General features: G+C 27.2%; 1 protein-coding gene across 1 annotated transcript in view; it reads right to left on the reverse strand.

Annotated features, from left to right (window-relative positions):
• Positions 1-13,075, reverse strand: part of Bsg (immunoglobulin domain-containing protein Bsg) — an 88,868-nt gene extending 75,793 nt beyond the window's left edge. Inside the window, exon 1 of the mRNA XM_075359255.1 lies at positions 12,775-13,075. Coding sequence (XP_075215370.1) covers positions 12,775-13,075 — 301 coding nt within the window. The remainder of the gene's footprint in view (positions 1-12,774) is intronic.
• Positions 13,076-14,419: the final 1,344 nt, after the last annotated feature.

Here is a 14,419-nt window from a genome sequence, read left to right on the forward strand (position 1 = left end):
ATCTTTTTTTTCTTTTGTTACAGTGCCATAATATTTAGCATCCAAAACATATCAATGCAAAAATAGATAGAAACTACAGAGGGGAATGAATGGTAGCATTTTCCTACCAATATTTGCTTTCCAATCAATTTTTAAATCACAAGTACCCAGTAAAATAAAATTAAAACTAATTAATTAGAAATCATCATTCCCTACCTTACACGTTTTAAGAAATATTCTCTTACTACTGTTAGTTTTAATAATAATATCAGTATATATAATAAACCACAAAAACTACTTCACATAATAAAACTACCACAGTAAAAATAAAGAGATGTTAAGAAAACTAATCAGTGTCAATTGAAATATAAATACAGAATGTAATTTTTAACTAATAAGATTATTTAAATTAATATCTTAATCTGAGCATAAGCAACTTAATGACAATATTATTTATTTATAGAAATGAAAGTAATTATAAGAATAAGTGTCTGTAAATCAGCATTTATAGAAACATATAGTTATTTATTGCAGTCATTTTCTATTAAACATGGACACATATTTCTAAAAATTAGAAAGTGAATCAAGATTTTTAATTACGTTAACAAATAAATAATTAGAAACTGTTATTAAAAAAAATCCAATTTTGTAAATTAATTCTTAAATAATCTTAACATAACCTAAATTAGACAAAACTCTTCACTTAAAATGATATTTCTATCTTTAAAATACATCTTTAAATTTGTTAATAATTTGATTTTACATTATAAAGGAATAAACCATGAAAATTTAAATAACAAATTTCATTAAAAAAAAAGAAAAAGAAAAGAAAAATAGTTTTTATTAAATCAATGATATTTTCAAAATTGAAATAATAAAAACATTTAGACATCTTCAAAAATTATTTTTATTTTTTGTAGAAACCACATAGATATCAAGTCAGCAACTTAAAATATCATTTTACAAGAAAATTATAAATAAATTTCAACATACTTTCAATTATTCTTTTAACCTTTTTGTAGAGTTATCTAGACAAATACATCCTAAAAACCTTTCCCAAAATTCTAGAATGTAACGGCAGAAAAATTACTTGGATGGATCAGCAGCTCCTGACATTTAACCCACATACATGTACGTATAACCATTTTGCTTTACATAAATTAATTACCACTATCTATTCACAATTAATGAGCAGTAATATATTTGACTATTTTAATATATTTATATATTAACTTTTTTTTTTAAATTGCATAACTTCAATGTTTCAAATTTATATTTTAAATGTTAAAATTCTCCATGACTGGCATTACAGATGGACACAAATGGGAACTCTTAAGCAGAATGACTTTCAGTATTTTAATTTTGTATTATTTTTTGGAGATTAAATGATTGTATTATAGTATTATCATTGAGTTAGAACATTAAATGTCCCTACTTTAAAACAACTAAAACCAGCAAAGTTATTTTTAACAAAATATTTATTTTGTGAACTATACACACCAAAAACCAGAAAAGAAGTAATAGAATTACAGAGGGAGGATAAATAAAGCGTTTGAAATTTACTCATCCCAGAAAATATTTTTCTAGACTCAAGATTATTTTGCAACTAATACAAATATTTGCGTTTGCTTCTGCTCAAAGTACAAACACATTTCAATACAATTATGATTGATACAGAACAGATGTTTTCAACATAATTATATTTGTACATTTGCAATGCACATATACACAAGCATATAGTACAGGTGTGGGAGATAAAATAACGCAAGGATGAAAGTTTTAACAAGCCGACTGCTACAAAGGTCATAAAAAAAAAACAAGAGGTCTAATAATGAACTTAAAAAAGACAACTTCATTAAAATAAACAACTCATTGTAACTGGGGTATGGTTCAAGGTCAGTTACAGATATAATTATTACTTTTAACTGAATTTGAATGCCCAACAATAACAGTGTACTTTATAATTACTGGTATTTCTTTGACCATTTGAATTCCATTATCACTATATCAGGAATGGTTAGCTTGAGGGTAGGGTAGTGACTACATATCAGTGAACTATATTTGGGCTTACAGCTTCTTGTGAGAGAGAATTTCAAAATAAATATTCACTAAAATCCTAAAAATAAACACAGAACACAAAGGGAATAATACAACAATATATATCCCTTCCTGAAATTTAAAAGAAAATGACTTTATTTCACCAAATAACTGCTAAACCAAGATTATTGATTCTCTTAAAATATCATATTACACAAATTCTAGAAACTTAAAAAATGAGAAATTTATGAATCAACTTTCTTATTCCAGGAAATGAGAAACTTCCTTTGTAGGGATTCCCTTTGTACTAAAGTAAAGGATTACATTCTCTGTTTTGGAAACATGAATACAATCTCGTTAAAATGTTAATGGTATTAGGTTGTATTCCTTTAATATCAGTTTCTTAACAACAAAACTACACATTTCGGTTGGGAATTTCAATATTTAACTGTCAAAATAAGCATGTTTATTCAATTTTTTTGATTTTCTTGGTTGAAAGTTCAATTTTTATCATTTCTATATTAATTCTACCCACTGCTAGCTGGCCATGTTTGATAAATTTATTTTTTGTCCAAAAAAAAAAAGTACAAATAAGTTACAGACATCTGCAGATGATGTATATATGCAGTTACATGAGTGTACTGGTCTGTGCTTTGATAAATATCTTTCAACTTATTACATAAACTGTAAGTTAAAAAAAAAAAAAAATATATGACTTTCTATATAAGGGAATAAATTTTGGACAAAAATAAAAAAGGGAGGGGTAGTTGGCCGTTTAAATTTTTTTATAGTTATAAAAAATTGAGGCTTAGTATGATGAAGTATTAATTAAAATTTCTAAGTTTTCGTTTAATCACATTTAAGGATTGGAGGATACTCAAGATTATTTCTCTTTATAAATCATATCTTGAAAATACACTGATCAAAAAGGTTTGAAAACTGGTTTAATATATATATATATATATATATATCCCTCTTGAAAGAATTTTCTCTACAGAATTGATTATCTTGACTGAACAAATATTACTTCTGAATTAAACATTTTTTTAATCAATAAACAATTTTACAAAATAAAAGTAAAAAAGCTATAATTTAATGTGTAAATATAAAAAATAATTATTATTAAAAAAAAAAACATCACTGAAGATGTTTTTTTAGGCCTGAAAATGTTTTGAACATGAAAAAGTAGTAAAGGAAGAGTGTTCTCTAATTCTGTACTTTGCAGAGGCAGGAAAAATATTATATTATGTACAGTTATTTAACATACAGAGAAAAATGAAAGAAAAAATGGGTTATAAAAAATTTAATCTATTCAATTATATATATATATTTTATAACCCAGGCCTGATTTTTGATCCCACTGACAAGAGTGTATCACACGGTATCCATTTTTTTTTTATAGAAACTAATAATTTTTAGATTAACTTATTGAAATTTGCACAAAGCATAATTTAGTAATTGCCAACACCCAGTTTAAAAATCATAATAGAAGAATACTCACATGGAGAAAGCTGGACAACAGTGCAAGGTATCAGATAGATTATATCATTGTTAAACAAAGGTTTAGAGATCAACTCGTTGACTGCAAAGCTTATCCTGGAGCAGGCATTGATAGAGACTATAATTGAGTGACAATGACATGCAGATTGGGGGTTTAAAAACCTGAATAAAAGGTGTCAGATGAATCAGTGGAATTTGGAGAAGCTTGAGAAAGAGGAGGTAAAGAAAATTTTTGAGGAGGACATCGCAAGAAGTCTGAGTAATAAAGGTAAAGTAGAAAATATAGAAGAATGAGGGAATGCTAAAAAGGAAATTATTAAATCAGCAGAAGCAAACTTAGGCGGACCAAAGAGAACTGGCAGAAAGCCTTGGATATCAAAAGATATATTGGAGCTAATGGATGAATGTAGAAAGTATAAGAATGCTATTGATGAAGAAGGTATCAAACTGATACCTTCTACTCTGATGAAGAAGGTAAGAAGGATGAAGGAACTATCAAAAATTAAGAAATACTATAAACAGGAAGTGCAAATTAGCAAAAAAATAGTGGATTAAAGAAAAATGTTCAGAAGTGGAAAGAGAAATGATCATTGGTAAAATAGATGGAGCATACAGGAAAGTTAGGAGAATTTTGTGGAACCAAAATTAAAATCTAATGATGTGTTAAACAAAGATGGTACACTGATTTATAATATGAAAGAAAAGGTCGATAGGTGGGTGGATAGAAAATAAATTAGAAACTGGTGTTATAGAGGAAGAAAAGGGAGATACAATACTGAAATCTGAATTTAAGAGAGCACTAAAAGATTTGAATGGCAGAAAGGTTCCTGAGATATCTGCAGAATTACTGTGCAGTGCAGGTGAGGAAGTGATAGATATTTTATAAAACCTGATGTGTAATATTTAAGAAAAAGAGAAAGTTCTATCAGACTTCAAAAAGAGTGTTATTGTCAAGATACCAAAGAAATCAAGAGCAGATAAATATGAAGAACAATTAACTACTCATGCATCAAAAATCTTAACTAGAATTCTGTACAGAAGGAGTATAAGAGTGTTAGGAGAAGACAAATTTTTGGTTTCAGGTAAAGTACCATGACAAGGGAAGCAATTTTAGATCTCAGATTAATAATAGAAGGAAGATAAAATAAAAACAAACCAACACACTTGGCATTTATAGACTTAGAAAAGGCATCTAATAACGCAGACTGGAATAAAACGTTCAGCATTTTAAAAAATTTAGGGTTCAAGTATAGAGATAGAAGAACAATTGCTAACATTTACAGGAACAAAACTGCAACAGTAATAACTGAAGAACATAAGACAGAAGCCATAATTAAAAAAAGGAAGTCTGACAAGGATGTTCCCTACTGCCTTTTACTTTTTACTTAATTTTACATTGAACTAGCAGTTAATGATGTTTAAAGAACAATTTAGGTCTGAGCAATAGTGCAAGGTGACTAGATGTTATGACTTGCCGATGTTATACTAATTCTTACTGAAAGTAAAAAAGATTTAGAAGAAACAATGAATGAATGAATGAATGAATGAATGGCATGGATGAAGTCTTATGTAAGAACTACCACATGAAAATAAAAAAGAACAAATCGAAAGTAATAAAATGTATTAGAAATAATGTATATAGACCACTGAATATAAAAATAGGAAGACAAAAGTTTATGGAGATAGAAGAATTTTGTTATTTAGCAGGAGTGATATAAAATGCCAAATAGCACAGGTGAAACAACAAGCTTTCAGTCAAAAATATAATTTGCTTATATCAAAAATTAATTTAAACGTCTAGAAAACATTTTTGAAAGTAAATGTTTGGAGTGTAGCTTTATACGTAAGTGAAACTTGGACGATCGGAGTACCTGAGAAGAAAAGATTGTAAGCTTGTGAAATGTGGTGCTATAGGAGAATGTTAAAAATCAGATGGGTGGATAAAGTGACAAATGATGTAGCAAAATTGATGAAGAGAGAAGAATTTGGAAAAATATAGTTAAAAGAAGAGACAGACCTATAGGCCACATATTGGGGCATCCTGGAATAGTCGCTTTAATATTGGAGGGACGTGTAGATGGGAAAAATTGCGCAAAATTTGGAGTATTTGAAACAAAATTGTTAGGGCTGTAGGATGTGAGGAATATACCGAAATGAAATGATTGGCACTAGATAGGAAATCTTGGAGAGCTGCATCAAACCAGTCAAATGACTGAAGACAAAAAAAAAAATTTTTTTAGCCTTGTTGAATAACACTACACATAAAATTAAGCCCACTTATTGTTAAATTAAATAATTACTTTAATAATTATACTATAATAAAGAATTACAATTGAAATACAAATAATACTTTAAATACACTTTAATAAACTTTTAAGCCCTAAAAAACCAAAGGAGCTGAGTATGACCAGACAACTAGTAAGCTTTTTAAAAATTTAATTTTCATGAAGGAAAATCAAACTGTATCTAGTATTAATGTTAACGACTAATGAATATTTAAAACCTTTTTTTTTTTTTGATTTCTTTACATTTTCAAATACTTTAGATGTGACTGATATTAAAAAATATGAGGCAGCTGTCAAGCAGCAAGAGTCATTCAAATGAGAACAAAATTTTCTACAAAAATTTTGATCTGTTTAAAGCAATTATACTCGAAACAGAGTATAGTTTTGATGATATAATAATTTAGTTAAAGGGATCAAATTGGACTTAATGTTTTTTTATAACTGAACATTTTGATCTTTTTCGCAATTGTACTAAAAATACTGCACAATTAGGTCATTAATATTTAGAAACCTATGACATATTTGGAATAAAAATCTATAAAGGGCAAAGTTGAGAAAGTTGTAATTACTTCCATTAAATTTTTACAAATTATTAATGAAAATTCTTTTCATTAGTCAACAACCCTCCATTGTAGGCTGTAAATTTGTTTACACCTACATCTACAGTAAAGTGCTGTTCTGTTTTACTTATCACTTTGTATATTTCTCTTCATTTGTATGTTGATTATATAGCTAACAGCAGCTACAAACCAAACAAATTATTTTATCTCAAATTCCTTCAAATAATAAAACTGAATAATTAATTACAGCTTGTAAAATGATAACTAAAACAGATTAATGGTAAACATGTATTAGCAAAAAAAGCATTTATCTAATGTTTGTATACTATGGTACTATAATTACAATACTACTCTCTTTTCCTCTGACATTTTTAAATAACCTAAATAACTGTAAAACTGTTACAACAAATACAACATAATAAAACATATTTATCATAAAGTCCAAAGAACAGACAGATTAAATATTATAAATTAAAATCAATGATTTAATTCTGTTACAGATTTAAAACAATTACATTATAATAAAATATTTAAGTTGCTATTAAAAATACCTAATTTTAGAAGATTAATTTTTAAAAATGTTCATGAGCTTTTCTCTTAATAAACTGCTTAAAACAAAACTAATTAAAAATGTAAATTCATAAAAACAATCTGATGCTTCAATTATTTTAGAAAATTTCAATGTAATGGTGGGAAAATACAATTTGCTAGGCGTTCACAGCTTAACCAACAGACAATATTCTAATGTCCTAGTTCAAAATTAAAGAAATTGTATACAGGAAAAACACAAGTCTTCAAAGTAACAGCAACAGTCCTCACAATTAAGGCTATCTAAAACAATTTATTCGAAAGCCTTAGGGGTATTTCATTTTAATTCAACAAATTTTCAAAAATTTGATTGCATCACTATTTTTGATTTTGATGATAAATGGTATATGATAACTACCCACCTTGTAGTGATATGTTGTATTGTTGCTAGTGTTAATACTGTGGTTGGGAAATATACACATGTTTATAAAGTAATTTTATTAGCAGTGAACTTCTCTTTTATCAATATCTTTTATTTTTAATTTTATTAATTAGAGAAATTTTTATTTTAACTGTAGAGAATCTGGTATATTACAAAGTGAGGTGCAATTGGTAGTTTTATAATTTTTACAAACAGTATTGTTATCGAAAGAACCCTTGCATTTTATAAAAACAGATTATGGAGTGTTTAATTGGCATTCACACTGAAACAATATATCACAAATTGACTTCCAATAGTTCTTCAGTATTGCACAATATTTTAGAGTTTACTGAACAGCAAATAACATTGATATCTTTAAGAAGTGGATGTATTGAAAAAATATCTGTACTTTTCATAAAATTGAATATTTAGATAAATGTTTTCATATTAATGGGAAAGGTTGTTCTGACTCATTTAGCTGTCACACTAAACCGATTAAGAAATCTCTTTCACACTTTTAACAAGCAATCCAAATGTAAAATTAATTCCAGGCAGAGCACTGTGTAAAAAATGCTTAAACAAAATACAAAAACTTCAAGATGATACAGAAAGCAAATCGGAATGTCAAGATACATTTGAGCTTCAATATGTTATAGTAGTCAGTGAATAAAGCTTCTTCAGCACTTGGCATTTCTACCGTTAAGGTTTAAAAATTATCGAGCAGTGCAAAGGAACCAATTCAAAAAAAAATTAGTTACAAAAATAGCCGAATTAGTTAACAGTAGATTAAATGATTCCTTTGATTTAGATATTCTACAGAAGAAACCAGTTTAGTACCACAAAGTTATGCTGATTTAGGCAGGGAATATGAAGAATTAATCATTAGAATAAATGATAAAATGAAAACTATTTTAAGTTTATTAACAAGCAGCTAGAACATTCAAAAATCAAAACGTGTTTAGTGTTGATCAGTATTTAGCCTGTAAATTCAAACAATTAGTTAAAACAAATGGAATTTTGCCACAAATTGGGAAAAAGGAACCTACCTAGTCACATAATTGATGAAAATTTTATTAAATGTATCCAAGATTTTTATCAAAATGAGGTGCACAGCCGAATGCCAGGGAAGAAGGATTGTTTGTAAGACAAGCTGACAGGATGAAAATTAATATTAAAAAAAAAACTTATCTTATGTAACTTAAAAAAATTGTATACAGCCTTCAAAGAAAATCTTAATTTACAAATTGGTTTTTCAAAATTTGCTGATTTAAGACCGATGGTATGTGGTATAGAAATATGAAACGTGCATGGCATGCTGTCTATGTGAAAAATGTCCAGGCAATAATGAATGCTCAGATTACTGCAAGGGAGCTGGGATGATTTTGATTCAGAAATTATCTTCAAACAGTGGGTTTCTGTTGACCATTGTTAACTAACTACTCAAATTCTTCCATTTCTAGAGTACTTAGATAAACTTATTGAAAATTTAAAAATATAAATGCATAATTTTGTTGCAAAGAAACAAGCTAATTTCCTCAACATAAAAATGGAAAACATTAAGAGAGTGAATGTATTGTAGAAGCAGACTACTCTCACAATTATCCTTTTGTGATATAGTATAAAGTCCAGTCATATCATTGGTCAAAAACTTATGCCACAGTACATCCATTTCTCTTATATTTTAAAAAAGAAGGAAAATTATAAAGCCAAAGCTGCATGTGTGACTACTTGAAGCTCAATACTACATTGTTCTTTTGCTTCCAAAAGCAAGTTATAAATAAAATAAAAACACTGTTACCACAAGTTAAACAGTCTTTTTTATTTTTCTCATGGTTCCTCAGCCCAATATAAAAACAAAAAAAATGTCATAAGTTTGTGCTACTATCAAGATTTTGAAATTGCACTGAAATTCTTTGCCTCATACCATGGAAAATGATCGTGTGGTGGTATTGGTGGAACTGTAAAAAGGACTGTGACTAAAGCCAGCCTTCAATGGACAGTTGACAATCAAATTGTTACACCTTCTGAAATGTACAATTATTGCAAAGACAATATTAAAAATATAACATTTATTTTCTGCTCTAATAAAGATGTTCAACACTGAAGAATACCTCAGTTCTTGTTATCAAGTAATCACAACAGTCCCAGAAACAAGAACCTTTCACAGTTATGTTCCAAGTCAGAAATGTAATCTGAAAGTCCTGGCGACCTCTGAACCAGAAACATTTATGTTAGTATTAGTACACAAGGACATTAGTATTTCTGATTCCTTTATAGGTTTACCAAAGCCATAATGTAAAAATTATGTCTGCTGCATATACGATGGCAAATGGTGGTTAGACAAAATCATTGAAGTCAAAATACGTGAAAATGTCGAGGAATATCGAATACACTTTTTCTATCTGCAGAGTTCTGATACTTCATTCAATAAATCATTGTTTGTTACCAAAATTTGCAAGATTTATTCATAACTTCCATTAGCAGAAGTAAAATAAGGTAAAAGTGAATTGAAAAACCTGTTAATGTATTTGAATTGTTTATCATTTTGTAATTATTTATCATTCTGTAATTGACTATTTATCACTTTTTAATTGACTATTTATTAAGTATCAATTTATTCATTCTATTGAGTTTAGTTGTAATTTTTATAATCTGAAAAAAAAAAACACATAACATCAGTATTTTTGGATATGTTGTTTATGGTTAGAAGGAACAGTGTTTTTAGCGGTTTTGTTGGCTTCATTACTCGTCAACCCTTTTGAGTAATTAAATAATTTCATTTGGTTTTAAAGTATATAAAAAGTACTTACTGCTGTAAACAGTTCAGATTTTTGCCAATTGTCCCACATGAGGTTTTTGGGCTCCAAAAATGAGACATTTTCAAATTTAGGGGGCCATTTTTTTTAATGACACTTTGTAACAGTATTTTTTTTATAAGTACTACTAGTAGCTAAGAGTTAAAAGGTAAAAAAACAGGTATGTTACCCTAATCCCTTCATTATTTATTTTTGGCCCAAAATTTGAAAAAAAAATTGTATAACTTCAATAAACATTACAAAATTTGGTTATGTAACAAAATGAATTTTGAATACACTAAGATGAAGTTCTATCTTTATTCTTTGCAAAAGGGCCTTTTTGTTCTCTGTATGATGTAAAATATGAATCCTACAGTTCATGGAAATAGTGATGAAAATGGCTTTTTTACCTGTTGGTGAGTTAGAAAATAGTCTATTACTCAAGAAAAATTTTTTTAAGAATATAAAAAAAATATTTTTTGGTCACTACAAGGTGGGTAGTCATCATATACCACATATCAAAATCAAAAATAGTGATGCAATAAAATTTTTGAAAATTTGTTAAATTAAAATGGAATATCCTCTTAACATTAGTGTTACTGAAGACTGTTGTTACACCAAACAGTTTCACACATTACGATAATATCTCACATTAAATAGCTGTGAAATTGATCAGTGCAGGATTGTACAGGCTACTAAATTTCTTTAGAGCTTAATTAAAGCTATCAGGTTTTTAAATTCACTTGTATATTTCTGTAGACCTGTAGGAAATGATTATTCTTTGTTCTATGTTCTCAACCTACTATAGGATAAATTATCATAGTTTAAGTAATGTTTCTATTAACAGGAAACAATTTTTTATCAAGTTTGTAGTAAGTAAAAATTTAACAGTAAATAATTAATGTATGTATGTTGTAATATTTTTCACTGTTTTTATCTTATATATAACAAAATAATTTACAAAAAATTAAAAAAATCAAAATTCAAATAGACTGATAAAAAGAAATTTAAATCCAACAAATAATTTATTTAAATACAAGTAAAATAAAATAAATTTTATCGTAACACTTCAAAAATTATTTTTGTTTTAATTAATCTTCTTTAAGAAAATTACAACTACTATAGGTAAAAACAATGAAATAAATTTAACTTATACTTATAAATTATTTATTAAATAATTATATAAATAAGTAATATGAATGATAAATCTACCTAATTTAATCCTGAATCTAAAGCAACACCAAACTTATCAAATTAAATGAACTGCATGAATAGATATGTAAACAACAAAATTATTCAAAGTGTTATTAAAAAATAGTTAAAAGAAAAACCAAAACAATAAATACAAAAAAATATGGCTGCATTTTTAAGCACTAGAGCTTTGTCAGTAGCTAAAACAGACACGTACAAAAGAAAACTGTATTAAAACCTGTTACACTAGCTATAAAATATCTTACACACATGTTTAAAAGAAAAACACCAACATATATAGAATAATATTTGCACAGATTTACAAAGATTAAGCCTACTGCTGAGCGCATTGTAGCAGAGAGCAGAGTACACAGCAGAGCAGCAACAATGCTGATTAGAACATGAACAAATCTTTTTTAACAAGTTAACAGGACTAAAATTATATTTTACATTATAAACTACATAAATATAAATATTTTAGGCAAAGTTAAAAAAAAAAAGTAAAAATTCCAATGGACTCCTTAATTTTTAGTCAAAAATAGCTGTGTGTACATAAGAACTAATAATTTCAAAATATTTATTATTGACCATTGTTTTCGGTATCAGGCTGTATTTCCATCAACAAATAAACTTTTAAAAGAATACTACATATGCATATTAATGTCCAATTTTGGATAGAGAAATGTAATAAAAATGTGTTTCTACTGAAAAAAGTAAATTGTAATAAAATAATATAAATGAACTTTTATTTAACTACATAATATAATCATATATTGATTAATTGTACAATACAAAATAATGCAAACAAAATTTACTAACACTACAATTAATAATTAATAATAAATACATCAGAACCCAAAATACTGTATATTTCAGGACCAAAAAATAATCTGTTCCATTAAATAATTAATAAGTGAGGGCAGAGGAGAAGGATATTAATTTAATTACTTCATTCAGTATGTACTTTGGAAAGTAAATTTTTAATGGTTATTTCAGTGTTTTAAGTTATAAACAAAATACTACACAAAAATGATTGTACTGATTATTGAAAGAAATGAAAAATACAACTACAGAAAGAAACATTATAGAAGAAGACTATACTCATCAACAATAACTGAAATGTAATTAAACAGTAGAGGGATACGAATTTGGAATTCAAAAAATAAATACTGCTAATTATTCATGTCACACAACTGATATATTTTCAAAATAATTTTAAAATATTTTGCTCAAAAAATATAAATATGATTTACAGGTGCTGCAAACAGAAAAAAATATTGAACACTTGTCCGCAATAGAAATACTTCAACGTTTCTAGGCAAAAATGAAAAACAGCAGAAGTAAGGCTTTTAAATAAAGCCACTTAAACTACGGCATTTTTCTATTCGCATGATTATTGCTTTACACAAAAGAACATTGAACGAAAAATTGAAGCAGATAGTTAGCAGCATTTAGCAGCAACATTTATTATCTCTTACCACTCTCAACAATCAGCTGGTGGCTCTCAGTATGACTAGAATGACACCGATAAGTGCCAGAATGTAGTGGACGAGCTGACTTAACCCTGAGATGAGCAAATACAAAATTTTTTATTTCAGGATCTTCTTTCTCCTCAAACAAATAATCATGAGGATCTAATTTGTTTTCATTAACTATTGGAACACTGTCTTTTTGCCATTCGACTGCTTCTGATAAACTCAGTCGACAAATAATCAAAAAAGGATCTCCCTCCTTTACAGTACTGTTGCCATCATAAATTTTACCTAAATCAAAGAACATTAGACGATCTCAAGAAGACTAGATTATCCCAAATGAAGAAAAAAACTCACCCCAATTACATTAATTAAACTTAACATAAATTTTTTCTGTGTCAAAAACAAAAATATTTTAGCCCCATTAAAATTACAATATTAAGTAAAATTATTTAAAACACAGTAAATTACATGAATTATCCACAAGGTTACCAGTTAAGTGGATAACTTATGTGATAAATAGCAATCATAACAGTTTAAACACACTTTTAAAAAAATATATTTAAAATAATACTTAAAATATAATTCAAAGAGTAAGCAGATTTATAAAAAGGCTAGAATATTTAAAAAAAAAAAGTACACAATATTTCAAATACATGATTAAAATATTCATCGCTAATTAATAATAAAGAATTAATTATTTGTATTGACAATCAAATGAAGAATTAATAGAAACAAATAACATTATTCATTAGGTCAATTTCTGCTATATAATGTTAAGTATTTCCAGAAAAAAAAAGTTTAAAATAAAAAATAATCCTGAATAACAATCTTGTATCTAGTTAATTAATACCATACTCACCAAAAATATGCAGTTAAAAGTACAAAGATAATTAAAACCACAAAGAGAAAAAATCAAAATACATCAAAACAACAAAACTTGTAAGAATGACTTTATAACTAGAAATAATGATTTCAATATGAACTCAAAACTGACTATACCAAAACTTACAAAATGATATTTAAAAAAGGATTCTCAACAACAGAACAGTGATTAATTATCATTAAATCCTCACTCTGTCCCTAACCTAGATCTTTTTGTCTCCCCTTTTAAAATTAATAGTACTGAAAAACTGTGTATTAAAAAGTGAAAAACTGTGAATAACTTAACATTTTCAAGTTTAAGGAAAAGCTATCAGGCTTACCATAATATAGCCAACAATAACCATTTTTCCCAGTAAAATACTTCATTTGGCTTTCAATTCCAATGCGAAAACTCAATCTCAAGTTTTAAACAGCTTTTTATTTCCTTCATTTTTATTTTTGTATTGACTTATGACTAAAAAAACAATGTTTTTAAATAAACTCTTCAAGGAATTACAGATAACTGAATGGAAAATTCAAGAAATTTAAACGATTCAATTTGAGAGCAACAATTACTTCAAATGAAATCAAAGCTTTACAATGAGACACATTTGTTATGGTAAAGAATGATGTTCAAAGGTAGTAAACACTTCTAACTGCTTGTATTGAGGACAGATTTTTTTACAGTAAACAAACCAATTATGCTACTTAACTTAATATAGATGGACCTAGTTAAAGGACTAGAGTTACGATTTTAAAAATAGAACCTACAGCCAAAAGGTTGGCT

Source organism: Lycorma delicatula, chromosome 3 (assembly GCF_047948215.1).
Source record: "Lycorma delicatula isolate Av1 chromosome 3, ASM4794821v1, whole genome shotgun sequence".
In the NCBI taxonomy this organism is placed as follows: Eukaryota; Metazoa; Arthropoda; class Insecta; order Hemiptera; family Fulgoridae; genus Lycorma; species Lycorma delicatula.